Source organism: Balearica regulorum, chromosome 11 (assembly GCF_011004875.1).
Source record: "Balearica regulorum gibbericeps isolate bBalReg1 chromosome 11, bBalReg1.pri, whole genome shotgun sequence".
In the NCBI taxonomy this organism is placed as follows: domain Eukaryota; kingdom Metazoa; phylum Chordata; class Aves; order Gruiformes; family Gruidae; genus Balearica; species Balearica regulorum.
This window is the reverse complement of record NC_046194.1, coordinates 11,024,580-11,051,415: the sequence shown is the minus strand read 5'-3', so window position 1 is coordinate 11,051,415 and position 26,836 is coordinate 11,024,580. Positions and strand designations below refer to the sequence as shown.

At 45.7% G+C, this 26,836-nt stretch overlaps 1 protein-coding gene across 11 annotated transcripts in view; it reads right to left on the bottom strand.

The window, feature by feature from the left end:
• The window catches only part of MED12 (mediator complex subunit 12), a 39,403-nt gene that overhangs the window by 5,751 nt on the left and 6,816 nt on the right, over positions 1-26,836 (bottom strand). For 9 of the 11 annotated variants that reach the window (XM_075763292.1, XM_075763289.1, XM_075763291.1 and 6 more), the window contains exons 7-40: positions 26,131-26,385; positions 23,714-23,860; positions 23,323-23,422; positions 22,748-22,884; positions 21,784-21,915; positions 21,260-21,386; positions 20,377-20,606; positions 19,864-19,944; positions 18,811-18,984; positions 18,396-18,540; positions 17,375-17,493; positions 17,083-17,226; positions 16,154-16,317; positions 15,761-15,892; positions 13,137-13,364; positions 12,791-12,935; positions 12,380-12,500; positions 11,596-11,697; positions 10,768-10,881; positions 10,319-10,482; positions 7,204-7,383; positions 6,101-6,172; positions 5,640-5,800; positions 5,387-5,548; positions 5,188-5,299; positions 4,849-4,938; positions 4,316-4,425; positions 3,706-3,841; positions 3,284-3,445; positions 2,402-2,779; positions 1,928-2,078; positions 1,521-1,726; positions 968-1,048; positions 514-731 (exon numbers count right to left, since the gene is read on the bottom strand). In XM_075763292.1, coding sequence (XP_075619407.1) covers positions 514-731; positions 968-1,048; positions 1,521-1,726; positions 1,928-2,078; positions 2,402-2,779; positions 3,284-3,445; positions 3,706-3,841; positions 4,316-4,425; positions 4,849-4,938; positions 5,188-5,299; positions 5,387-5,548; positions 5,640-5,800; positions 6,101-6,172; positions 7,204-7,383; positions 10,319-10,482; positions 10,768-10,881; positions 11,596-11,697; positions 12,380-12,500; positions 12,791-12,935; positions 13,137-13,364; positions 15,761-15,892; positions 16,154-16,317; positions 17,083-17,226; positions 17,375-17,493; positions 18,396-18,540; positions 18,811-18,984; positions 19,864-19,944; positions 20,377-20,606; positions 21,260-21,386; positions 21,784-21,915; positions 22,748-22,884; positions 23,323-23,422; positions 23,714-23,860; positions 26,131-26,385 — 5,180 coding nt within the window. The remainder of the gene's footprint in view (positions 1-513; positions 732-967; positions 1,049-1,520; positions 1,727-1,927; positions 2,079-2,401; positions 2,780-3,283; positions 3,446-3,705; positions 3,842-4,315; positions 4,426-4,848; positions 4,939-5,187; positions 5,300-5,386; positions 5,549-5,639; positions 5,801-6,100; positions 6,173-7,203; positions 7,384-10,318; positions 10,483-10,767; positions 10,882-11,595; positions 11,698-12,379; positions 12,501-12,790; positions 12,936-13,136; positions 13,365-15,760; positions 15,893-16,153; positions 16,318-17,082; positions 17,227-17,374; positions 17,494-18,395; positions 18,541-18,810; positions 18,985-19,863; positions 19,945-20,376; positions 20,607-21,259; positions 21,387-21,783; positions 21,916-22,747; positions 22,885-23,322; positions 23,423-23,713; positions 23,861-26,130; positions 26,386-26,836) is intronic. The other 2 variants (XR_012837268.1, XR_012837269.1) reach the window with 1 other exon arrangement.

The following is a 26,836-nucleotide window of genomic DNA, read 5'->3' as shown; positions in this document are numbered from 1 at the left end:
AACAGCCTCTCACAATCCATGCTGCCTCTCTACAGAAAGATGAGAAACACCAGTGACTCTCAAGGATTTAATCCAACCTGTTTTTCTAAAAGCCCTAAGTAACAGTCCTTGGCCCACTGTTCTGCATGGTTTCCCTGCTGGATATATGCCTGCTCAGGAGCAGTGTAAATCCCAGATCTAGCCTGTAGATGGTGATCTGCTAGTTAGATTTAAAACCAAGACTATGACCTTCCCAGGTCATTTTTCTCATACTTCCCAATTCCATCTTTCTCTGGCTGGTAACACTGTCTCCTGCCTGCAACTAGCATCTATGGATTTCATCCTGTGTCTCTGTTTCTTCCCAGGACTGAAAGCTGGATAACAGTGTTCCCCTGAGGGTGAGAAGGACTCAGAGGCTGCATAACACAGCACAGAGAACAGGCTTTTCATAGATTGCTGTTAGGGTTGTCTGAGCAGAGTGGGGAAGCCCTTGATGAAACACAGCTTATTAACATCCAGTAGGGTGAGAGGTACCTCTGTGTGGTGCCCAAGGTGTGCCCATAGCCAGGGGCCTGCTGGTGTACATAGCCACTTGGTCTCTGCTGCATCTGTCTAACAGGATCTACCAGGGCAGGATTAGAGCTGGGGTGAGAATTCTGATAGGGCTGGCCAGAATAGGTAGGAGGTACCATCGTGCCTGACTGGGAGGGGTGCTGCTGAAGGCCTATGTGGGAGACATAAGGTGTGTAACCCTGAAATGAAACAAAAAGCCTTTATCAGTCATAGGGTAAGGTACAAAAAAGAGAAAGTGGAACACAGGACATCAGCCTCCTGTAAGTACTGTCACAAGGCTGCTCATCTCTGGGATTCAGATTCATGCTGCCCAGTAAATGAGGAGTGAGAGGTTTCAGAATTTAGCAGCAGAAACAAAGATGCTGCCCTGTCCTGGAGCCAGATTCCAGTCTTACCTGTGGTCACTGCCACTTACCTGGGAGGGCTGCAGTGCTCCATAGGATGGGGTTGGAGCCATCTGGCGCACAGGCTGCTGTCCCATTATGCCTTGTCCCTGCTGGAAAGCAATAGAGGAACACTTTTTTCAACATCTCCAAAGGACAGGACACTGCTGCTCTCTTCTCAGCAGCTCCCACCAAAACAGACAAGTAGCTTCACTGCTAAACCTACAAGGCTGCTGCACAGCATGCAGATGCAAATGACTTCTGTCTCACCCTGACTTGGGACAAACAAGTCACTAACATCCCTAACACCCCACAGTAAGGATGTGCCCCTCTCGCTGCCCAACAGCCACAGATGTCCCAGTGTACCTCACTGACAGCCTCCACCAACTGTTAGTGACGTGGGCCCAAAAAGCAGGTGGGAAACACAGTGCTGCACCAGAGGAATAGACACAAGAGAACATCTTTCCAGGGCAAAAACAAAGACAAGATTGGAGAGTTCTAGCAAAAAAACAATAGCTCCAGCAAACAGCTTGGGCTTGCCGTACTGTGAGGCCCAGCAACACCAAGAGCACAGATCTGACTTACCAACTTTGCTTGAAGCTGCTGCCTCAGTATCTGTCCCTGGGACACTGGAGGCTGCTGTCTGTATACTGCTGGCTTGTAGGAAGGGTCAATGCCCATCATGGTCCCCATCCCTGGGGGCAGCACACCACTGTAGGGAGGACGACTCTGAACAAGTTTTCCCAGTGGCATGCGTACAGGTCTGTAGGATGTATCCAGGCGAGGGCCACCTGCAAGAGGAAGAGAAACAGGCCGACTAGTCACGTGCTATTGCTGAGGCTTGTAGCTCCAGAATGACTGTTCATCACTGTATCTAGACATATGACAGGCAAAACAGAAAGCGTAGGGACCTGCATAGAACCATCTCACAGAAGGGGTTCTTACAAGAGGTTCCCAGAGGTACAACATGCTCACCTCTCCTGTGCACCTACCTGCTGGAAGAGGCTGATTCTGGGCATAGAGACCCACTGGTGACTGCCCATATGCCAGCCTTGAGATAGTGCTTCCTGACTGGTGGTGCAAGAGATCTGTAGGCATACCAACTCCATATGAAACCCCTCGGCTAGGGCCCAACACAAAATCCTGCAAAGACAACGAAGGATTAAGAAAGATCAATGTGCACCGTGAATTAATGAATGGATGAGGAGTACGAAAAGGTTGCAAAGTACATAGGAGGAAGCCTGGGATGTTATCTGAGCTGGGCAGCCTCCTCTCCTCCCATCAGGGATTAAAAAAATGTTTGCTGTACCCCAGGCTAGAGAGAGCAGGATAGAGGTCCAGCACCCCCAGGTGAGAGGAAACACATCCTATCTTCACCATTATACCACCCTCAGACTCCTCAGGAAGACTCAAGGGAGTGCTCTGACTAGGAAGGGTAGACATGGGAGGTCCATGCAGTCAATTACCTCAGTTTTGCTGGCAGATTGGTTGCGTTTCTTGGTTTTGCTCTGTTTTTTCTTGCGTTCCTCAGTAGAGGTGGCAGGATTGGAGCTTGTTTTATCAGCCTTGGCTGGTTCCACAGCTTTCTTCTCTGGCTCTAAAGCCACAGGTGTAGGAGGCTCTTCCTCTTCAGGGGGCAGTGGCAACGGCTCCAGGTAGTAACTGCGGGGCTTGGGTTTCAAGTGTGTGTGGTACAGAAGAAGCCTCTGCTGCTCCTCAAATCTAGACACCTTGCGATCCACCCGGACTGTCCCAAACCATCCCCAGGAGAGGGGGGCTGAGTGCTTTAAGCCCTCAAACAGATCCCAAGGGGAAATCTTCTGCTTTGTAGAGACCTGCAAGCCCTTTAAAGCAAAAGGGGTAAGAACCTCCAAGTCCCTGTTGTTTCTCCTACAAGGGTACAGGAAATTCTATGCTTTCTTCAGGCTCTACTCCACGTGTCCCAGTACACAGCCTGAGCCCGTATTAGTGGGCCCTGTTCCTCCACATGGCAAAGCAGTCAACAACGGCTGGTCTCCTTCATCCCATCTCTGCCAGCTTTCTGCACACTAGCACTGCCCAGTAACTCACATGACAGGGAATACGGGTTTCTCTTTATGCTTTATATAGCCATAAGTACAAAACCAAAGTTTAAATAACTTCTCAGGCCATAGAAGCATGTATCACCAAGCATTAACGCCCAGCTTTGCCCTTTTTGGACATGGTCATGTGCCAGCTCGTCTGTGTGCAGCCAGCCACATCAACCTCAGCAGGCAACAGTGCACTGCATACAGATGCCTCCCAAGCTGTGTAAACTCAAGGCACTCAGGAGCTGTGATGCAGGGAAAAAAAAAAAAAGCTTCACTTACCTCCTTCTTGAAGATGGAGTCAAATCCAGCTATTTTATTGCCTTTGGTGTCAATGAGGGATCCCTGAGGTTCACAGGTGATGACATCCCGGGTCTGCTTTGGAAGTGGCAGTAGCTGTCGCACCTTCTCCAGGCTGTCAGATTGCCGATCCCCCAGCTCTTTCTGCACAAGTGGAATAGAGAAGACTTCAAAAATCAGGAAAAATCATCCAAAGCTCACCTGCGCCTCTTCTGGTGTCAACCTCCATCCCTGCATTACCTCTCACCTTTGCGCCCTTCAGCCCTACAGAGCCACTGGGTCCACCCTAACTGCTTCATCTAAACAGCAGCAACAGGATAAGTACTATTCATGAGACACAGGTAAATCTGCATAGTCGGACAACCATGACACAGCATACACTGCTCCCCATACATGTCCCTCACCCTGAGTTTCTTGACAAGATTCATGTATGCCCGCTTGTTCTCTTCCATGCTGCCCTGAGAAATGCTGGACATATCAGCAGCCAAGGTGCCATTGATGAGAACACTCAGCATATCCAACACGGTGGTGAAGAGCTCACTGTTGGTCAGAGCAGAAAAGTCAAAGTCACCTGAGAAGCAGACATAAAGCCTCTGCATCATAGTAACACTAAATATTGTTTATTGCCGCCAAGCATACTGCCTATAATCAGAACTGCAAAGTGCTCTTCAGACTAACCACAGGGTGTTCACACTTAAGTCAAATGCAGTATCACAGATTAAGACTGGCCTCCTGACTATCCATTCAGCTGCTCCAAAAAAGCAGGTCCAGGCTCAGCTCTCCCTTGCTTATCTCTCTGCATCTGGAAAGCCAAGTTTGCTGTGGGTATGTCAGAGTGCACTTGGATACTACAACCTAGGTTGTAGCCTGCTATTACTCTGAAATCTCTTTTGGCTGTCACAGTCCTTCTGACAGGTCATCTAGAGACACAGTTAGTTCACATGAGAAAAGGGGCCATGCTAATGACTGCCTCCCTTCAGAAATGTATGGATTAGAAGTCAGCCAGAAAGTTACTTGTTTGACTGCATGTCCACGGTGCCACTGCTGATGATGTCCAGGAGAAGCACAGCCCATTCAGTCGTCTGCTGTGTACTGCGTTGAACTGTGTCAAACATTCCCCCTACCTGGCAAAGAAAAGTAATTTAGTCACAAGGACACCATGAAGAAACACAAAGATTTAAAAATGCGAAAGGAGCCTAAACCACATCAACTCCTGTGCTACAGCAACTCCTACTGAGAGCTGAAAGAGACTGCAGTTAGCTGGACAAACCTCAGACGCAAGTAGTAGTGCTGTGGAAGTACTGAAATGGGAAGGCACATCTCCAAAACAGAGACCAAAGCTGTGGATTTCATATTGGCGAAACAGAGCAAGGGAGTTCTTCCACGCACTCTATCCCACTCAGGGCTTGCGACCTCCTATTTCCTTGCCTCAGGACATATATAGCCCCTCCAGTGTGTGTGTGTTCCAAAAAAAAAAAAAAAAAAAGGAAAAAAGGCAAACAACTCTTCACCCCATATGGTTAATCTCTTTTTCTACACCTGCTCACCAAATTCAGTCGTAGTTTCAGGGCCTCATGCATCAGCTGCTTGGCTTTGCAGTCATCTTGGTACTGATCTTCCCGCCAATTCGTAACGATCTAAGAAATTTAGAAGAGAGGACAGACCTCACAAAAGCTGCATGCTGAAGTTTATAGAGAACAGCTTGTACTGCTTACTGTTCAGTGACTTAGAGATGGTCAGCTCAAGCACCCTATACCAACCAGGCTAAGATCTTTGCCTTATTGAGCGTATAATCAGACAGACAACATCCCCGAGAACATGCCCAATAGCCTGCCTGCTGGAGGAGCAGGACCTTGAGGAAGCGAGAGGAGAATTAAGACACCTACCTGCTGGACCTGACTGTACAGAGAGGTGAGGAGGCCTTCCCGCTGCTCGTCCTGTCCTTTCAAGCATGTTAGTACCAGTGATAGAAATGGCTGTTGGCTCAGGAGGGACATGCTGCAGGGACAACAGAGATGGAGCTATACTGCCAGGCTGGGGGGGATCACCACAGCAAGCATTGCCTGTCCTTTCTCCAGGACTCACCTCTTCTGCTTCTGGCGGTCCCGCTCTTTGCGGGATGATGACCCCAGATGTTGTCCTTTCTCTAGTTCCTCGCCAGCAGCTTTCAGCACATGGCCCTGCACTGATGTTGGAAGCTTGGCAATCAAAGGGGCCACCAGCCACACTCCTGATCTTTCCAGGGAGCTGTGACAACACAGGAGAGAGAAGCAATTTGCAATCCAACCTATAATTCAGACTCGTCTACAAGGCAGCTGCATGCTGGGACTACACCTACCTGAGGATGGGTTTGGATTTGTTGCTGGCAGGTGTAGCACTTGCTGAACTACTGATATTGTTGACTCCATTGCCAGCAGAGCTAGCAGAGCTGGTTTCTGCTGACTGCTGGAATACCTCAATAGTGGCCTTGGCTATATTTTCTAACAAGGAGTTCATCTCCTGGAGATAGGGAAGACAAGACAGCCAAGTCGTTCTCTGAGAGCACCCACTGACAGGGTTTGCACATTTCAACACAACTCAGTACATACCCAGTTTGCCAGCTTCCCCATGGCTGCTGCTCTTTGGGTCTCAGACTCATTGCATCCTTCTCATGCTTGGCTTTCGCAGATCTGACTCCCTCTTTGTTTACTTTCTCCCTATTCCCACTTCTGTCATGCCACCTCCCCACCACCTCGCAAGCAGCCACTTCAACAATGGCAACACACATCCCTGTATAGTCCCTCTTGAGCAGAAACTCACATTGTTTGCCGTCTGCTTAATCATGAGCTGCAGCTCCAGTGAGGACTGCCTCATGGTCCACTGGTCCAGATTCTGCAACACATGCACGCATACTTCATGAGAGTCCTTATCTCAGTTCAAACTATGTCAACTCACACCCTCAGCTCCCACAACAATGAGTGTCAGACCCCTCAGAGGGATGCCTTTTGGACAACCCCATTCTAATGCTACATTAGGAGCAGGAGGGTAGGAAGGCTCTGCAGAGGAATCTGGACAGGCTGGATCAATGGGCCAAGGCCAACTGTATGAGGTTTAACAAGGCCAAGTGCTGGGTCATGCACTTTGGTCACAACCACTCCATTAAATGCTACAGACTTGGGGAAGAGTGGTTGGAAAGCTGCCTAGTGAAAAAGGACTGGGGGTGCTGGTTGACAGCTGGCTGAACATGAGCCAGCAGCATGCCCAGGTGGCCAAGAAGGCCAACAGCATCCTGGCTTGTATCAGGAACAGCATGGCAAGCAGGAGCAGGGATGTGATTGTGCCTCTGTACTCGGCTCTGGTGAGGCCGCACCTCAAATACTGTGTTCAGTTTTGAGCCCCTCAGTACAAGAAGGGCATTGAGCTGCTGAAGCATGTCCAGAGAAGGGCAACAAAGCTGGTAAAAGGACTGCAGCACAAGTCTTATGAGGAGCAGCTGAGGGAACTGGGGTTGTTTAACCTAGAGAGAAGGAGGCTGAGGGGAGATCTTATTGCTCTCTACAACTATCTCAAAGGAGGTTGTAGTGAGGTGGGTGTTGATCTCTTCTCCCAAGTAACTAGCAAAACGACAAGAGGAAATAGTCTCAAGTTCCATCGGGGGAGGTTTAGATTGGATATTAGGAAAAATTTCTTCACTGGAAGAGTGGTCAGGAATTGGAACAGGCTGCCCAGAGAAGTGGTGGAATCACCATCCCTGGAAGTGTTCAAAAAACATGTAGAGGTGGCATTTCAGGACATGGTTTAGTAGACATGGTGGTGGTGGGTTGACAGTTGGACTTTGTGATCTTAGAGGTCTTTTCCAACCTTAAAGATTCTATGATTAGGTAATTACTAGGATACCCTTAGACTCTGCCAGGAGCCTGCACCTGTAAGATGCGTTTAATCCTCTGCCGCTGAGGATTTTCTCCTTCCTCATTGTCCAGCAGCCGGTGTGGATAACAAATCAGCTGCATCAGCCTCTGGGCCTGTGTGCTGCTCAGGACAGGATCCTGTAAGTCATTGCTGTCTTCACAGAGGGACTTCAAACATCGCTCACCTACCCACTCCTGCAAGATGAGGGCAGAGTCAGCAGAGTCAAACTGATGCCTGATTCCAAACCAGTGCCCCTACTTTCAATCTCAAAGAGATACAGAGAACACGAAGCTCATAAAAACCTTATTAGCACGCAGTTATGCCTGATAATCATTTCTCTTCATGAGCTGTCCTATCCTGATTCAGCAGGCGTCAGGCACAGCACAGCAATCACAACAGAGAAAACACCAACTTTAAGAAGTCAGTGATGAAACACAGTAGCTACTGTTTCTTTTGATAAAATATTGGTATGATTTAACAGTACACAGTCACTGTCGTGCCCAGGCTCCATCAACATTGCCACTTGGGCTCAAAATATGAGAAGGGATCACTTAAAATTATCTGGTTTATTTCCTGCACAAAGTCCTGGAGCTGTCCTAAATTAAATAATTCATGGCTGCAGCTAAGGCTAAAATAGAACATGTCTTAGGGAAAAGCACACCCCTTAATTCTCAAATAATGACGGAAAACACACTACCATCCTTAATAAAAACCAATTACTTTACTTCTCAAAGCCTGGAAAGGGAAACAACTGATTGGATGCAAACCATTTATAAAGTAACAAAACATGAAGAGAAGGTAGACAGAAAACTATTATTGTCAGCCTCTCAATTTCAGTTGGTGGTCTCTAAATGTATGATAATAATAAAGGCAGCAGTTTCCAAAACAAAAATGAGGTAGGTACTTCTTCACACAATTTACAGTTAGCCTGCAGCATTCATTACTGCAGGATTTTTTCATATTGAAAATTAATTAGACGAATTCATGAAATTAAAATCTACAGAGGACTGCTATATAAGCATTTCTGCAGCTGCAGAGCTAGCTAGCCTGATCAGAGAATTCTTCCACTGAGAAGTGACGACCAGAGGAGATGAGGATCCAGTTCATGAAGCACAGATGCTGGTGTTAAGCCTAGAAAGCTGGGAACAGTCCCTCTCAGTGCAGTAGACAGCACTCTAAACATTAAGTGGAGCACAAAGATTGGAAGGCCAAATATCTGGTTTGAAATCCTTATGAAACCACAGCCTAGATCTTCAACTTCATCCCAGATGAAGTTTCCACTTTGCCAACACATGTAATCTGGTTATTTCTCCAATGCCTATTACATTTCTTCCCTTCAGTGTCACTACATCATAATCTCTTAAAACTTCTCTTCCTTGTGTACATAATATGCATATCCTTGGGAAGACCCTTTTTGTCACTTGCTAAGCTTCCTACAAGAATTCAGACTTTGTCTCTGATCCACTCTATTGGTATAATCTCACAAATAAGTATGAACTCAACTACCATCTTCAACCTTGAGCGACTTTTAGCCTCTCTCTCTCAGCAACACTTCTTTACAAACCAGCCACTTCCTTGGGCTTCATATTACTGAAGCAGGGCCCCTCATCTGCCTCTTCACAGGAGAGCACTATGAACATGTTTTCCAAGAACTATGGACAATTCTATCATCCCAATCACCAGATTCAGGTTAGCACCTTTGAATCATGCTTCCCTCTTGGTTCCCACTGTGGTTTATCACAGCTCTATGAAATTAACCTTTTCAAAAGGGCAGTCACAATTACCTTTATTAATTTAAACAGGCTAAAGGGCAGACCAGCAACTACATCATTTGCACCTAAGAAACTTTTAACTTGAATCTATATAATCCACTCCTTTTCCCCACACCCTCATGATGAAGTCTAAAAAATATACACCTGAATATAAGATGCAACATTTTCTGAGTTGAGAAATCACAACCTATAGTTTAAGGAATGTCCATGTCCTTAGACATTCCAGAATTGATAGCGTGAGTTCTGCAGCATCCACCATTCACACTGAAGACACTAACATTAAACACATAATTCTACCAGCCCTTTACAGATGCAGGAGCTCTGGCACAATTTGGTGGCACTCACTCGTGTCTATTGGAATGCTCGCTGCTGCGTAACCAGTACTGCCAACAACTGGTATGAGGAGTGATACCCGACACTGCTACTCCCTCCTGCACTCACACACACTATCTACCTACTGCGAGTCCTTCCTACAGAGACTGGGACCAGCAGGGAAATATCCACTTCTGTCAATGCTGCAGTAACACCAAATATGTTGAATTTACACTTGTAAATAGGTGGTTCCAATTCTTCTTTGGTAGGTTGGTAACATTGCTATATAGCGAGCCAATTAACAAAAAACAGCACCACAAAGCACAAGGACAACACAGTACCAATGTGTTGTGTTTACACATTAGTAGTAGGGAATACAGGTTTCAAATTGTAACTGCATCTTTTCTGTTGACAGAATAAATTTGCAAATAAGGCCAAGGACACCCTTCAACATTCCTTTTCATACAGTAATGGTAACAGCCACTCCACTCTGCAACTAAGTACCTTATTAGCCAGGTTTCAGTTCCTCAAACATCAACTTTCCACAAAGGAACAGAAATACTGGTGCTGTCAGATTAGGCTAAGCAAAAGATTTTTAGTTTTGTTCCTTTAATTAACTAAACAGGGCACTGCAGAGCCCAGAGATACTTTAACAGACTAGCTGCAAGCAACACTTAAGCTACATTCTGAAAGGCACCAATTATCACTTCAACAAGCTGTCTTCCCCATACTTATCTTCTTTGCCACCAGCACACATCTCAGCAAACCACTCCCAGCACTCCTGTCCTTGGACATGAGCCCCGTGCTGTTGCCAAAGCAAAGGGGATGTGCAGTCCCTGCATACTGCAACACCTAATTCTTAACTGTTTGCCTCTATTTTTTGCTAATGGAGAGCAATCCTTAGCGCCATCACATGGCAGAACCATAACAGGTTCTTTATTGATCTTCCAAAGAAATACCTGCCAAACCCAATCTGCATAAAGTCTATGGGAAACATCTGTCTGCAGAAGAGGTAAGGACAAACCTAGAGATGGGACAGACTCACCTGTTGACATATACTCCTTAGTACATACTTGGCATAAATATCCAAGCTAGCTGTTTCTACAGTTACTACCCGACTACCAGACTTCCTGGTGCCCAGCTCATCATCCATGAGATCATCGACACCTCCAGGGTGGGAAAAGCCAGAGCCTTTCAGTTCTGCATCTCCTACAAGAAAAGCACAAGTGTCACTTCATCATCAATGCTTAAACTCAAAGTCTGACCCACAAAACATCTTGAGCTGTTGCAAACTCTCTCTGCAATCAGTGACCTCTCTGTGGCTAAGAGATACAAAGCACGTTTATGGCACAGCCAAAGTGCTTCAGACACATCACATATCCACCAAAACAGATCTCCTCTGGCCTTCTGTACAGCCAACACATGCAATACAGTGTTTTTCTCCCACCCCCCTAAAAGCCATTCTTACAGGTTCAGTCTAACACTGGTACACACCAAGAACAAAGACAGCCTTCAGCACTGCAAAGACTGCTCCATCCACAATACGATTCTGGGAAGCTGCCAGTAAGTGACGGTCACAGGAAGAGCGGATTCCCACCATCGGTTTGCCTGCAAAGGAGGACAATAGGGAAGGGCAATACCCAGCAAGAGAGACAGGTGCAGGCTCCAGAGCTGCCTGAACTATATGCCAGCCAGTATCATAGAATCCAGCTCAGAGAATCCTGAGGATAGGCCTTTTCCCAACTGTAACATGGGGTCAATGTAATTAAGTTTTGCAAAGCATAGTGCCAATCACGCTGTGAGAACTGAACCATGAAATCCAAATGGGGAACAGTGCCTGTGTCATGAACTCCAAGCTCCAACAGTACCCTTAAACTAGAATACAGGCTGGGTTTAGAGATCTGAGTTACCAGGATACTGGTGAGGAACCAAGAACAGAGCTTCCTGAACTGTTTCCATCATCAGACAAAAAGGGAGTGCTGTAAAATAGCAGCTTCTGGCACCAAGCGGCTATACAAAGCTCTAGACATGAAAAAAAAAGAAGCGATCACTACTCTAATGGCTGAGTGACGGCAAGGCCACCTCTACTGGCTGGTTTCCTTCCTCCAAGGGCCTCCTCCCCAACATGCTTGGCTACTATGGAATGACATAAATGGAAGGATATTGTTCTTTGTCCTCTGCAGAAAGCAGTGTATCAGGCTTCACGTGCTTTATTCAAAGAAGGTCAAGATCTCTAATCATAGTATCCAGTACCTCTTTTCTTGAGATGCAAGAGCCTCAGTACTTGCACAATAAAGAAAGGCTCTACTTTGATTCACTTACTGCCATCTTGCTGGCATGGGTTCAGCTGTGGAGTCTTAAATAGATGGAGTAAAATCCGGCAGGTCAGACGTGCTCCTGGTTCTGAGTCCTGTTCACTGCAGGCTATGTAAAGAAAACAGTCAACTGAAAATTTTTTCAAGCACTAGGACAGCTGACCTGCAATCCAAAAGCTATTCACAGTGCACTGCCCTGGAGCAGCCACTTGAGAAGCTGCAACAGCCTTAGTGTATTTACAAATATGGAGCATGTGCAGCAATTAATATGCAAATAAGCAAATCCATCAGTATTATCCCCAATGACATGTACTGCATTCTGCTTGCTCCATCGTCCCAGCTTTACCCTGTCAAGAGTCGGGATGCTGCAATCCCCAGAGCAAAGCTAGGAAGGCTGGTAGCAGAGTAAAGGCAGAATGACCCAGGCACTGTAGGCCCAGCCGGTCAGCTGGCTGCTCTAGCCGAAACACTAAGCTGAACCATATCAGCAGTGGGAGTTCAGAGCTGAGTACACTGGTCAGACAGTGTGGCTGATAACATCTCTGTATGATTATTTCAGCTTGCACACAAACTCAAGAGAGCAGGACACTGAAGAACCTTAGCACCACCACTTTTTGATAGAAAACAAAAGGCCAGGAACTCTCTAAAGCAAAAAAATTAAGTACCACCATACTATAAAAGTTGTATCGGAGGCATGTTTCACAACTATGGGGTTCACAAAGTATACCTTAAGCACAGGCCTTTGGGCCAGAACTGAGACTAAGACCAGCTTTCTGCAGGGATGCACTTACCAGCATTGAGGAGTGAGGGAATAGCAGCACAGCGAATCAGGTCCTCCAGCAGCAAGCACTGCCGGGCAATGAGAATAGCAACAAAGGTGGCCAAGGAATCATGGAAAGATAAGTCACTGACCTGAAAGAGGAGAGATCAGTCAGTGATGACAATAGCCTCTGCCTCATTCCCTCTGTCAGTAATTCCTCAGCTTGCCTAGGAGCTGAGGGGTAGAAGGGCCCATAACCCCAGGTCAATGTCCATGATCAGCCCAGGCTACAACAAATACCAAAAGGTAGCCCTGGTATTCAAAGCCCTTCCCCTGTCCTCAGAAGACAAAGCCTCCATCCCGTGTTCATTTCTGCCTTCTCCCAAGGCATCCCTCCACTCCTGCTTCAATTCCTTTTCCCCTTTTGAATGTTTGCACTTGCATCAACATTGCAGAGGAGATCATTGAAGCCACAGGTCCCATTATTGGAGGAACAGCACAAAGCTTTGAGCACACCCAGCCACTCGGCACTTAGAGACTTGCAGTAGCCAGTTAGCTCAGCACACAGGATAGCAATGTCGTTCACCCTGTTAAATAAATAATGAAAAAAAGCAGAGGGTCAACTTTGCTATTCATGCATGCCATTGGGTCAGTGATTCTCTAAGGGACACCAGCCTTGGCTCCTTCTTCCTCACACCCCAAGACAGCCAAGGAACAGCTACTGGCTTTCGTACCCTAACCTAAAGATTTTACTATCTCAGCAGAACCATGAAAGTTCTGCCTCTCACCTGTCTGGATCATGGTGTCCCACGCATACATGCATGAGTGCATTACAGACAAAACTGTAACGGTTGGCTGGGTTTTCATTGAGGCTCTTGCCCAGGTTGGTGTATGTAAAATTATGTGCAGATGGGTTTTCAATAGTGTCAATCATGAACTCTGGTTCCCACAGCATGTTGGAGTCAGATGGCTCAACATTGCAGTAGATTGTGTTCTTCACCTTGGAGCAGAAGTCACTAAACAGGACAGGAAAGAGAGATTAGGAACACAAAAACCTAAACTTCCACTGAACTCTGATAAGAGATGCAATCCTGTGCAAGACAACTCCTCCTTGGGCAAGAACATGTGGAAACTCAAGATCACTACGTACCAACAAAGACTCTCCCAAAAGAGTGAAGCTGGTTCTTTGTTGTGGAAGCACGTGGAAGTTACCTGTGGGCTCAGTGAACGTAGCATGGGAATGGCTATTCCAAGTGAGATCAAGGAAACACCTAGCTCAGCCCTTGGTGTCAGAACAGTTGACACCCAGATGAGAGTTTAAGAGCAAGGCACGCACGTGGCAATCCTGCTCCAGCATCCATCCCCACCCTGCTGCAACTTAGGGCTCACAGATTTTCAGACTTAAAGATAATGCTGTCCTCAAAAGATTTTCCTCCTGCAAATTTGTCCACCTACTTTTTGAATCCAGTAGATTTTTGACATTCACAACATAGAATGAGTTCTGTGTTAACTATGAGAACTACGAAGTTTATTCTTTCGTTCTGAACCTACCATTCTCTATTCATTCCTTTTCATGCTTGTATTGTAAGACATACTGAACGTTCAGTTTATTTTCCTTATCAACCAGAACTTTACAGACTTCTATCATTCCCCCTCAGTCCTCCTCTTAAGAGGAACTGAATCTCCTACCCACAGAAGTAAGTCATTCCAAATTTCTGGTCATCTATCCACTCACCTTCCTTTGGGCCTAACTCTACTACATGCTTGTTGGAGTCTGTTGCCCCAAACTGCAAGGCACAGTTGTACCATGACTTAAATGGCGACCCAATGATGCTCTCTGGTCTGTTCTCCATTCCTTTCCAAACAACACCTATGATTTAATTTGCCTTTTGACTGCTACTTAACACTATGATGACATTTTCAATTATGTATCTGTTACAACTCAAAGATCCTTCATCCAACCAGTAGTATATATCCATCACTACACAAAGTTTGGAAGGGAACAAGGACAATCTTATGTGCATTATTTTATGTTTAACAAACTGGCAGATGAAGTTTAGTCTTATCACCTGCACAGTCACCATCACTGTGCCCTCCTACGACAATCTGCAGCCACCTTCTACTGTTATATGCTGGATAACAGTTCTATGAATAGTTTTGGTATCACCACTCATACAACTTCCAATGCACAGAACAGCACAAGCACTAAGCAGAGTCCAATGGGACTCCTCAGGGAGGGATCACCCTCAAAATACAAACTCCTTCCCACTCCTTGTCTTCATCTCTAACCTATTGTTTACCTGCTAGAGGATATTCCCTTTCATCTTATTCCCTGCCCGTAGCAGGGGGGTTGGAACTAGATGATCTTTGAGGTCCCTTCCAACCCAAACCATTCTATGATTCTATGATCTGTGGCCATTTACTTTAAAGCCTCGCTGAACGACGTTTGGGAATTCAGACTACTATCAGGTTTCTCAGTTATGTATGTGTGATGACTTCTTCAAAGAACTCCAATGCACCTGTGACCACAGCACTCTCTCTTGCTCTCAATTCAGTCCAGAGAGAGACTTCAAAGGCTCACAGCAGCCAGGAGTTTAGCCAGCTGACACCAAGGCACAAGCCACTCTAACAGCCCCTCAATGCGTGGGGTAACACTAAAGGTTAGATGTCTCTGTGGCACACCTGTGCTGGAAACACTAAAAGGGAGCAGGGGCTGCGAGAGAAGACAAAGTGAAGCACTGTACTGGGAAACAGGACTGTCAGGAGAATTATCCCTTCACAGGATCACGTGAGCAAAAAAAAATAGGAAAACCTGTGGACTCCATCTCTGGGTTGCCAAGAGAAGAGCTCCACAGTGAGCTAGTGGGGGGACAGTTCTCAAGAGAAGAGCTGCAAAGGGCAGAAGGCCACAGAGTAAAGTAAGCCCACAGGCCAGAGCCTGGGGGCAACATCAGTAGAGCAGAACCTGAAGAGCGAACAGGGGCAGAACAAGTATAAGGAGTGCAAAGTAGCACAGGAACAAACCCAGAACCAAACAGCCAGTTCAGAAGCAGTCCAAGGATTATTAGGGAGCTGAGTACAAGCAGGGAACAACCTTTAGAATGAACTGTTCAGTCATCAGAGTTTGGTAGGAAGAGATCTCTACTTCTGTTCTCTAGGAGTGGTGTAAGAATAGACCTGTGGAGGTGCAGAGGAGTACTGAAAGTAATTTACAAAAATCAACTTGACAATCTAAGAGTCAAGATTATACACTGGGTCATTACTGCCTGTAAAACAGGCATTACTCCCAAGACTTCAGTTCCCCATTGAGAGGATCTCAGGAACAATTCCATCAAACAAGATCACAAGCAAAGCTTAAGCCAAGGTGCTATACTGGTCAGAACCCACTGCATCCCACCTGCCTCAGACTCACCTAAAGAGCTCCCCAAATTTACTTTTGAGGTGACTGCAGGAGGTATAGAGGTCGTAGAGATATGCCAGGATACAGCGCTCTGCTGAGGAGCCATCTGAGCGGTTCATGCCATGTTTCACCACGCCACACAGACTGTATAGAGACAAAAAAATGCTGCAGCAACATGAAAAGAAAATCTGAAGGAAAAACCTTGTTACATAGATACCTTCCTGAGTTCACAACAGTAACAGTGCTCACTGGACAACATATCCCATACCCTCCAAGTTCTGTGAGCTGAACCCTCAGGCACAAAGTTGCTGCCCTTTAGCAAAGACACAGATATATCCCTACCCCTTACAAGCCCCCAGAAGATACATTGCTTCTTTCCACATGGTGAGGGGAAGATTCCCTTACCCTTCAAAGACCTGAGCCATCTGGTCCTGGTTCAATATAAGGCAGGAGTGGTAGTGCCGCAGCACAGCCACGATGCACAGGCACAAGCTGGTGGTGTAGCTACCAACAAGGTCAGAGGATTTCAACAGCAGTTCTGCCTCCACCACGCTCAGTTCATTCAGCAACTGCACCCAATGACAGAAAAACCCTTCAACAGCCACAGGGGTAAGGTATGGTCAGAAAAGGAGCAGGCACACCACACCCACAGCCTATAGGACCTGCCAGAAAAGGGACTGGCAGGCACTTTCTGCCTACAGATGTACCCCCCCATGCTTAGGCACAAAGTCTCACTCAGACAGTACAAGGGGCTGTCAGTGCTTGGGTATCAGAGGGCGACTGGGATACGATCAGAGACAGTAGCAGGCAGCTTGTTCGGTAATTCTGTCCTGCATAAATCTCGCTCGGCTCCCTTTTTAAGGCTAACAGCCTCAAATCCGTCAGCAACCATAGCAGGGCTTCAAGAGACACCTGGCACAAGCTGCAGAAACAGCAACAGGATTTTAGCAGGATACAGAAGGCAGTCTGCGCTGCCTTGTGCCAAGGATCCTTCCAGGGGAATGAGGCTGGGGAGCTGCCAGAGGCAGCCAATCCCCTTCTCACTCAGAATAAAGCTTTGCTGCAGCCAAGGAGAGAGATGTAATGCAGGTCCTTTGGAGACAACCCTGAAACTTCTGGAAGAATAATCCTCAGAACATGTAAGACTACCTACCATAATCTATTCCTAACAGCTGCAGGAGCGTGACAATGACCACCTAATCTGATCACCTCCATGACACAGGTCAGAAGGTCACCAATGACCCCAGGAACAGCCCAACTATTGCACCACAGATCTGCTGCCTTTCAGGTTGATGAACCCTGCCCCAGGAAGCATTTGAGCACACTGCACTTACCTGGATGGCAAAGTCGATAAGACCACTGATATTGAGTGAATACTCCATCAAGTCAAATATGAACTGCACGTGCTGTACCAGAGGCAGGTGGTATGACATTCCCAAGGCAAAGCTGGTGATCTGTTCCAAGACATTGCGAGATACCTGCAAGTGCAAGATGACACACAGTATTATCTCCCCTTGCAGAAGTCCCTCAACAGGTCCATCTCCCTTTCCCTCCAGGAAGCTGTTCTCAGTAACAAAGGGTGACAGTCAGGGCCCAAGAAGGACAGCAGCCTTGAAAGTTTCATACCTGAGATGTGACTTGGTGCTGATCAAAGTGAGAAAGGTGCTGGAACTTTGCAAAGATATCTTCAGCTGTTGGGAATGCTTCTGGCTTGCTCTTTTTCCTCTTCTGGCCTTCCTCTCCACCTACCAAAGTTGGGAGGATCAGAAAATAGTATTAGGGTACCTTCCTCATCAGAGGAGGGCTAGACATCAGCCATCAGCACCTGCCAGTCCCTCAGCAAGACCAGCCCTTGCCATGCAGCATAGCCAAAAAGCCTGGGTCCCAAACCTTAGGCTAAGGACCATCTTGAATTCAAAACAATAAACTGCTGAGGAAATTCCTAACCTGAAAATGAGAGTAGGGTAAACATATAGTTTATCCCAAGTGAAGGTACTCTTTGGAGGGGGAAAATACTTTTTCTCTCTATTGAAAGGTACACTGATTCCCTGAGGAGAACAGATATTCTAGATTGGAGATGTTCAGCCTCAAAATTTGCCAGACCACCTCATCTTTTAAAGAATCATCTATCACATTTCAAGTCGCCTTTCAGGAATCACATTAAGACAGAAAAAAAATTGTAGCCAGATTCTCAGCTGACAGAAGTCAGAGGCTTTCTATTGATTTTGACACAGCTATCCAAATTTCCCATCCTATGCATTTAGCATGTACCCCAAGCATAACAGCATATGACATTTAAACAAGGTCTTTGCTGAATACACATAAGCAAAGTCCTCTTTGCTTCTTGTGCAAGGATCTAAATGCAAGAACTAAAAAAAAATAAAATTTGAAAAGTCAAAGTTTTGGCCAGGGTCTCACTCTGAACCTGATATGACTTAATCCTCTGATATTGTTTGCAGGAAACCAATCGTCTTACTGGCTGGTTAGTATGTTTGGGAACAGAGCACCATTCCAGAGTCTAACTGATACAGCTTACCAGGCACTGGAGATTTATATAAAATCCTTTCATTGTGAAACTCAATACAAAGGAGCCAGCCAACTGGAAAGACACTCTACTTCAGAAAGGAGTGGCTCAAGCTCTACTAACCTGTCTCTGCAGTGCTCTTTCTGTTTAAGACTTTTAGAATGTCTTTGGTTATTTTCTTGATCGTATGCCGAGCATCATCCCGTTGTTTTCCAACTCCAAAAAGAACTACCAACCGTTGGTTACACTCATGACTGCATGACTCTTCCTAGGGAACCAAAAGAGACAACTGCATTAGCAACTATGAAGCTTTTAATCTTGTTTCACATCTTGATCTCTCAAAGGAAAAAGAAAAATTCATCTCAGAAGTTGCTCTGGGAGTAAAGCAAGGAGACCTTAAGCAGATAACCTCCTCCAGCAGTGCAGGAAAGCGTGAGTGCTCCTTACCCACTCACAGCAGTACCACAGGGAAACACAGCAGCCACTTGACTGGAGCACAAGGCAGCAAGAGGGGAGCAGTTATAAGCAGGTCTCATACCTGAGGAATAGGAAAGTGTGTTGCATACTGGATATGCCGAGGCTGGTCATACAGGGATGCTAGCATTCCTTCTACAGACTTATCCTTCAGCAAAGGCTTTGCTTCCTTTTCAGGATCTGGTTTCTCAGGGGAAGGGCTGGCTTTAGATTCACAATGCATTGGAGGAGAAAACATCTAGGGAGACATAAGAACAAGAAAAGATAGTTAGGGAACATGGTCATGCAACAGTGAAAATTGCTGAAGGAAAGTACATCTGCTCAGGCCTAAAAAGGAACAGGAAGAGTTCCAGTTCTCAGGGCAATGACCAAGGCAATGTGCTACGACACTATTCCCATTTCTGCTTCTGGTCCGTATTGTATATTGAGTTAAAAACTATAGGAAATAATCACAACTTAGGATTTTGGAAACAACCACCTCCACAGAACAAGTGGGGATCCTGGGAAAGCCACATAGCTCTGCACATCACACCTGTCTAATATGTACCTTCAAAGGTCAGAAATGGCTGAAAGAAATGTCAGTACTGAGGGATTTTTCAACGACCACAAGTTATTTTTATTACTAAGCGCTTCAAAGCATTCTGCAACCATGAACTATGCCCACAAATATTATGAAGAACCATGAAACTGCAGAAGTATTGGAGGCCACATAGTATGACGATAGCAGACCTGTGTGCTCTCCCAGGTGATCAAGAAAATCCCTGTCAACAATAACTGGTTACTCCCAATCTCCTGGTATTATTGCGGTCATCCATTTCCCATCCACATCCAAGCAGCCCACTTCCTACCCTGCCCAAACACTGGGCTGGCAGTGGCCAGAGTGTAAGAGATCCCAGGAATGACTGGGACTCACCCTGCTCTGATAGACCCCAACCTGCATAAACAGGTTATATGGACCTTTTTACAGCGTCAGCTGCCTTACAACCCAGCCACTTCCAGCATACTGGCTCTACAGTAGAGAGGGAGTACTCACACAAAAGCAAGGCACATGCTGTCCCTGGTCCCACTACGTGTTTACCTATTTACTGAGTAGCAGATAGAAAATCCAGGAACATACCGAAAAGTCTGTCTTCTCCATGTCATCAAAGAGCATGCTGGAGTTGTGGTCAATGTCCATGGGCTCAGAAAGACCTGTGTCCTGGGAACAGGCACAGCAGCTTTACATCTCAGTGATGCAGCAGAGAACAGGAGAGTAATTGTTTACAACAGCACTCGATGTCCATGTCAGACAGTGACAGCAATATGCCAACACACCCATGGTACCTGGCAGGTTGGAGACTAATACACTGCAAATATCATGGAAAGGCCTTACACAGCACCTCATGATATGCTGCACTGCTCCAAGCAGTGCAAGATTTTCCTATCTGCCCCTTCACAATCTGCAGGCCCTCTCCAGCCACTTAGAACATAGTCACCTACTTTTGAAACTGAACTAGGTTGGAGGAACAAAAAGCATGAGTCGCTGGTACATTCTCCAGCAGGTAATAGCAAGGAGGTTGCAAAGCTGGTAAGAACGAGCAAGCACAACACAGGGACACACAGAGGGAGGCCATGGTGCTTGTGCTCTCACCTCTAGCTTGATGCCACTGTTTCCTTCCGTCTCCTTCCTGTCATGCTCCTCAGCAGGGTCATCAAAGGGCGAGGGTGGGCGTGGCCCATGAGAATCCATGGCAAGATCACCTCGGGAAATGAGCGTGCACATGTAGATGTTGTGAGAAAAGACATCATGTCGGATTAGCTCACAGAACAGCAGCACCAGGTTAAAGAATTCCACCTTCTCATTTTCCTTCCCAGGATCAGCTGAAAGGACAGCACGGACAGTCAGGGCTACAAGAGTTCTTCTGCAACACTCTGAGCAACATCAGCCACCTAACCTAGGGCTAGAGAAAGCATTTCCAGAGATCTCAACATAGGAAGTGACTGATACAAAGTTCTGAGATTACAGCAGGGACTAAAAGCAGAAAGCCCAGTTTCAAGAGGTGGCAATTAAGTCAGAAGCTCTCCAGTTAGTCTCTCAGACCAGAGGCACAGGACTTGAGCCTGGAAGTGCCATTCCTGTGTGTACAAACAGTTGCCTGTATCATTCAGACTTGTATCCTGTCCCCCTTTAATCTGTTTGAAGTACTTCCACTGAGAGACTATTCCAAAGCTTTGTCACTTACTAGTTAGAAGCCTCCCTCTAGTTCTCAGCCTGAATTATTTCCTAATTAGGCTACACTCATTTATTCTTGGCCAATGTTCTGTTAACAGCAGTGCTTCTCCATTATCTTTCTATCATCTTACCCTCCAGGCTGCTTTCCCTCCCTCCCCAAGGTATGCTCTAGATCACAAGGAAGCCAGAGAGAGAATTTAGGTACATCCAAGATCTACACGCAGGCGAATAGCACACAAATTCAAAGTTTGCAGGAGAGAGAAAGCCAGAAACTAGGAGACCACAAGTTCTTATTATGTACTTAGCATAGGAGCTTGAGTGTCAAGGAACTGCATAAGGACATCCTGAAAGACAGGAGCACTGGCTGCTGAGAGCGAGCCTGAGGAGATGGAGCCCTTCTCATCCACAACTTCAGAGTCCCCACATCTCTGTAGAAACAAAGAACCGACCACTGTCACAGAGGAGAAACTCACTATCCATAAAACTCAAAAAAGAATCCTCAAGAGAATTTTCCTATCCTGCACTTATAAGAAAGTCACCACACAGGTTTCTGTAAGCTACTTCACGGTCTCCAAGTATGCCAGTAGTTCCACACTGCAATCACTTGTCTTCAAACGTATCCAAGGAATGGGATACATACCATCCCACAGGCTCATTTATGACCTACTTTGGGTTAGATGGAGCAAATGCCATAATTAACAGCACCAGTGTTAAGACACATTGTGCTTATCAGCCTTTACCTTTCAGTGTAATAGTTAAATAATCATAGTTAGGTATCCTCTGTTCTCCTTCACCGCTGCTAGCCTTCCAGGAATAAGGACTTACCTCAGCCTCTATCTCCGCTTGACGCTTCTCCAGGAGTTTGGCCACAACCATAGCCCTGTGGCGTCCAGAGCGTTTATAGCTGACAGCCCACTCGCACAGCAAGGCCACCACTGCATCATCGTCTGGGGAGATCTGTTGAGATGTAAGCACTACAGTGACAACCTGAGCCAAACAAAAGAAGTGAGCAGTCCTCAGGTCTCAAGTTGGATATAACAGTGAGTCTCCTTCTAGTAGAAAACAGCCTGAAGACCACTACATTCCTCTCTTCCAAACATGGAGAACACGTCAAACTAAAGCCCTCCTGCTTTGACTCCACTTTGCAACATGAGGTGATCCACAGCTCTTCACAAATCTCCAGGCTGCTTTTCTTCAGAAAATCATCTCTCTTCCAGCAGCACATTTATAGACTGCTAATCTTAGCACAGAGCGAAACACAGCTTCTCAACAGCATTATACAAAGTACGCAAACTACCAGTCCTGCAGCTCACTTCCAGGAACCAACACAGTATTGGTTCCACTATGGTGCTACACATCATAAATATGTAACCTCCTAGGCTAAGAGGAACTTCAATCATGAGCTCTCAGCCTCCCAGGAAGTAGCTGCCAGCCCAGAATTTGACAAGGCTAGCATTTACTTCTCTCAGACACGTAACATGTCTTTATCATCAATCTGCTGTCCAGACTGATGCCTTCCATGAGGAGACTCTCCTCAGTTAGCTGTGTGGATTCTCTCAAGCTTACGTGTATTTGTTAGCATAGACTTTCTAGAGCACAGATCCCTCCATTCTCATTTTAGTACCTCCCTAACTTAAGGCTGCACGAAATCCTTTTAAAAGATCACATCTCTTGGCCAAAGGCCACCACCTAATCAGCTCTCTGCAGACACAGGACAGTATCTGTGGAATATACACTAGAACATAGCCACATCCAAGCCCAGGGCCCAGCAAGCAAAGTCCCAAGGCACCTCATGACTGTCTTTGGTTGGACCAAGCCCAAATATCCTGTTATACAAGGAATCCAAAGAGTTGCTGAAGTCAGATCTTTCAAAGCTGTGACTGTCCAGAACTTCTAAAGTGTGCAAGACACGGCCAATAGTGAAACCTAAAAGAGAAGAGAAATGCATATTTGGCAACAGGTACGACAGACTCTGGAGCAAAAGTTTCTGTGAACTCATTCCTCAGGAGACTGCCTAAGGAAAACTGTACCAGTCAGTCAGGCAAGGGTCCACCTAGCTTAGTATCTTCACGTTGGCCAACAGCAGATGTTAACAGAAAGCAACAGAATATGACACATATAAGAGTGTAGTTCTCTTATACACATTTCCAGCTTCCAATAACAGAAACTCCCCCTACACCCGGGAAAATGGACCCATGTAAGATTTTGCACTGCCAAGAAAATGAGCCATTAGGTTTTCTTCACTGCTGACAGTAAACACCACCAGCAGCAAATAGGAAAAATCAAAGAAAATAGCCAGACAGAAAGTTTCTCAGGGTAGCAAAGGGAACAGGGGGAGAGAAACTTTAACCTCCAGCAAGTTACCTGCTGTGGTTTCCTGACACTTGTCAAAGGACCAGCGAACCTCCACAGCCTGGCCACGTTCCTTTATCTGCTGCTCAATTTCACGAAGCTTTGCCCGAACCTAAAAGCAATGGACTTACGTAAACATACAAAAGGATGCCTCAGAAGTTCTGTGTACAAAATTATCAGAAAACAAAGAGCACGACAGTAGTTCTACTCAAGGTTAGATTTTGCCTGTCTTCCAAGGACATCACTGTTTTGCTTATAGCGGAATGGGAGCAGTTAACTCCTTAGGAGTGAGACAGCACCTCCAGCTCTCCTTATCACACAACACAAAAAGAAAATCCTGAAAGAGCTAAGATACAGCTATTATCCTGGACAACAAGAGGTCCCTTTTATGAAGGCTGCTCACCTGCTGTGTAAAGGCTGAATTTCCTCCTGGCATAGGCAAGTTGGATGGGGCTATAGGCAGGTGGTCCAATGGAGAGCCAGTCTTTATCCTGCTATCAGTCAATGAGTAATGCCACACAAGAGCACTTGGACAACACAAAATTATACTCTGCAACATATAGAAAAGTCAGTATGATTGAGCAAATCAAGGTAAAAACAATGAAGTTAGATTACTTTCTACAGAAATAACCACTCCTTTATCCTACTTCCCAGGCATTCACAATCTTGTATAGATATTTACTACTTGGGTTTTTCTTTTGTTCTAAGCTCTGAAAGTGTCTTTGGGCTAAAGACCATACTAGAGTAGAAAGGAGTAAACCAGTATTTTTGCTGTACTGAGTTTCTTGCCCCTAGATATGCTTCAGAAACCAAGACCAGAGCTCCACATTACCCAAAAGCAGCAATGTGTTGCTGCAGAGCTCCCTGATGCTTCTAAACAGAACTCATTTTCTACAACTCACACTGTCAATGCACAATCCAACCCTCGTGGTCAAGTAGCAGCATTTACATTAGTGACTTACAGCCCTCATCAAGAATAAAGCCTGAGAAGAAATGAGTCAATAGACCCAAACTCATTATACTACATTATTTAGTAATTGCAAGTATGATTCCAGTAATTATTATAACAACAATACCATTATATATGTGTTTTCATCCTTTTATGATCTTGTACAGCCATCCACACAAACACAGACAAAACTTCACTGAACAATTCCTAGGATACATCCCCGCAGATTCTGGCTCACAAGGAGCCAGACGTTAAGATGGACAACCAAGGCTATTTTAAACACTCAAACCAAAGAATCCATCATATCTTGAGAACATTTGAGCAAAGGTTAATTATGTACAGTTAGAAATGCATCTGCTTCGAGTCTGACTTTACCCAGCTCCAACTTCCAACCACTAGATCTTATTCTGCCTTAGCCTTATCTATCTGCAAATCAGAACAGCTCTTCTATCAAATCAGAACAGCTCTTCTATCAAATCAGAACAGCTCTTCTATCAAATCAGAACAGCTCTTCTATCAAATCAGAACAGCTCTTCTATCAAATCAGAACAGCTCTTCTATCAAATCAGAACAGCTCTTCTGAGACATAGTAAAAAAAGATCAGACCATCATTAACCAATCTTTGAGGCATATATGCTCATATATTTTCCCTAAAGCAAGCTCCCCAAACAAAGGATTTTTATATTTAAAGACATGTTTTATTGCACAGAAACTAGAAAAAGAAATCTTTTTTTTAACTGAAAGTGACCACATAACACTTAATAGGAATACAAAGGGGTTATAAGTAACCCCCACATTGCCCTCTAAATCTTGCAGAGAAATCCTTACTTCTGGCCAACTGTACTCTAGGAATTTTCTTTCTACTCTGAGAGCTGGCTGGCTGCTTCTTGATCCTGTCAGAGCTCCCTGATACCAAGTTTCTCTGCTGAGCTGCAGGTTTCCAAGCTCTGAGCTCTCTTCCTCTCCACCTCCTGCTCCATTCTGCACTCTCTGGAATCTCCTCTGCTTTAACATGCTCCTTTCCTTCCCTAGAAGGGGCAATCTCCACTCCTTCTGCTGGGACCCACCTGACTTAGTCACTCTCCACTTGAAGGAGAAAACCAACTGTGAGCATACACGCAGAACTCACCTATCTCCATCTGACACAAGGACAGTAGGCATTGAGTCCCACAGTGACACAACAGCATTTGCCCTTCAAACGTCTATCAATAAGGCTTCAGCAACCTTGCCCTTTTACTGCAAGGCAAGGCTTAATCAATTCCAAGTATAAAGATTATGAGTTTAGAGTCATTCTTTTTCATAGCCTGCTGCCACTCCTGAGGAGAGTGGTTTGCCTAAACCAATGAAGTCCTTCCATAAAGAAGCAGGATGGATTGGGTTTTGTGTGTGCTGGTTATTTGGTTTGTGGTTGGGTTTTGGGGTTTTTTTTGTTTGGAGGATGGATGGTTCTGATGAGAGGTTGTTTGTTTTTAAGAACTCACAAAATTGCAAAGCACTCTTTCGCTTCTGGCATAATTTCCTTTCCTAGATGACAACCTGTTACTGACATACACAAAATTAAATAATGCTTTCTTTCTCATCCCCTCTTCTGTAAAGCTTTCCCAGTCACCTGAAGCATCTGTGATTAGAGCAAAAGGCTCTACTCCAACCAATTTTTCTTATGCAAGTCAGTCAAGGACACTGCTACAGCACTAACGTTTGGTACGAAAGCTCTGTAACACATCCGCAAAGACCTACCCTTTGACAATCATGATTTGATATTTCTGTATTCAGGAAGTTGCTGACTCAGACTGCAATGACTTTTCTGTGATGGCATACAATATAAACTGTCCCTGTTGACCCCCCTTTCACCAACCACTACGCAAACCTACCTGGAGGATGCAGCTGAGTCCGTATACCACTGGCCGATGCTGAGGGCACAGCAGTAAGTCGCTGAAAGGGCTGGGAGGAGGATTCCCTGCAGCTGGCTGAGGGGTGGGAGTTGAAGGAAGAGTGTTCCCTGTCTGAGCAGATAGGATGTGGGGTGGGTGCCCACCAGCACCATCCAGCTGCATAGCAAGCCTGCGGGTGCAGAAGTAGGCCAGACGTCTGGACAGGTATGCAGACTGCACAAACTCTCCAGAGTACTGTAAGGAAGAGAGAGGGGGGAAACGTCCTTGTTAGAAGCAACACAAGAGAAATGCTTCACCCTCTAGAAGTAGTATACTGTGTGGCACCGCATTGTAGAGACAGTCCCTTTTTACAGAATGCTCCTTAGCATCATTGATCACCCACTGGCTACTAAGCATCAGAAAAACCCTTTAAATGTTCTATGGCAATGCTTCATGTATCAAAATGTACCCACAACCAGCCATCCCAGAGCTTCAAAGGTCTGCCTATAATCTGTTGCAACAGAAAAAAAAAAGAAAAGCAGTTTCCATGTAGTGGTGCACAATGAGTCCAACTATCACAGCTATGACATGGGTAGGGATTAACAAGTAATCCCTGTGTAAAGGAGAAAGGAGCAGAAGAGAGCAGGAAGAAAAATGTATCCTTGCATGAGCTAAGAAGCATGCTCAGAGCGACACTCTAGTGTTC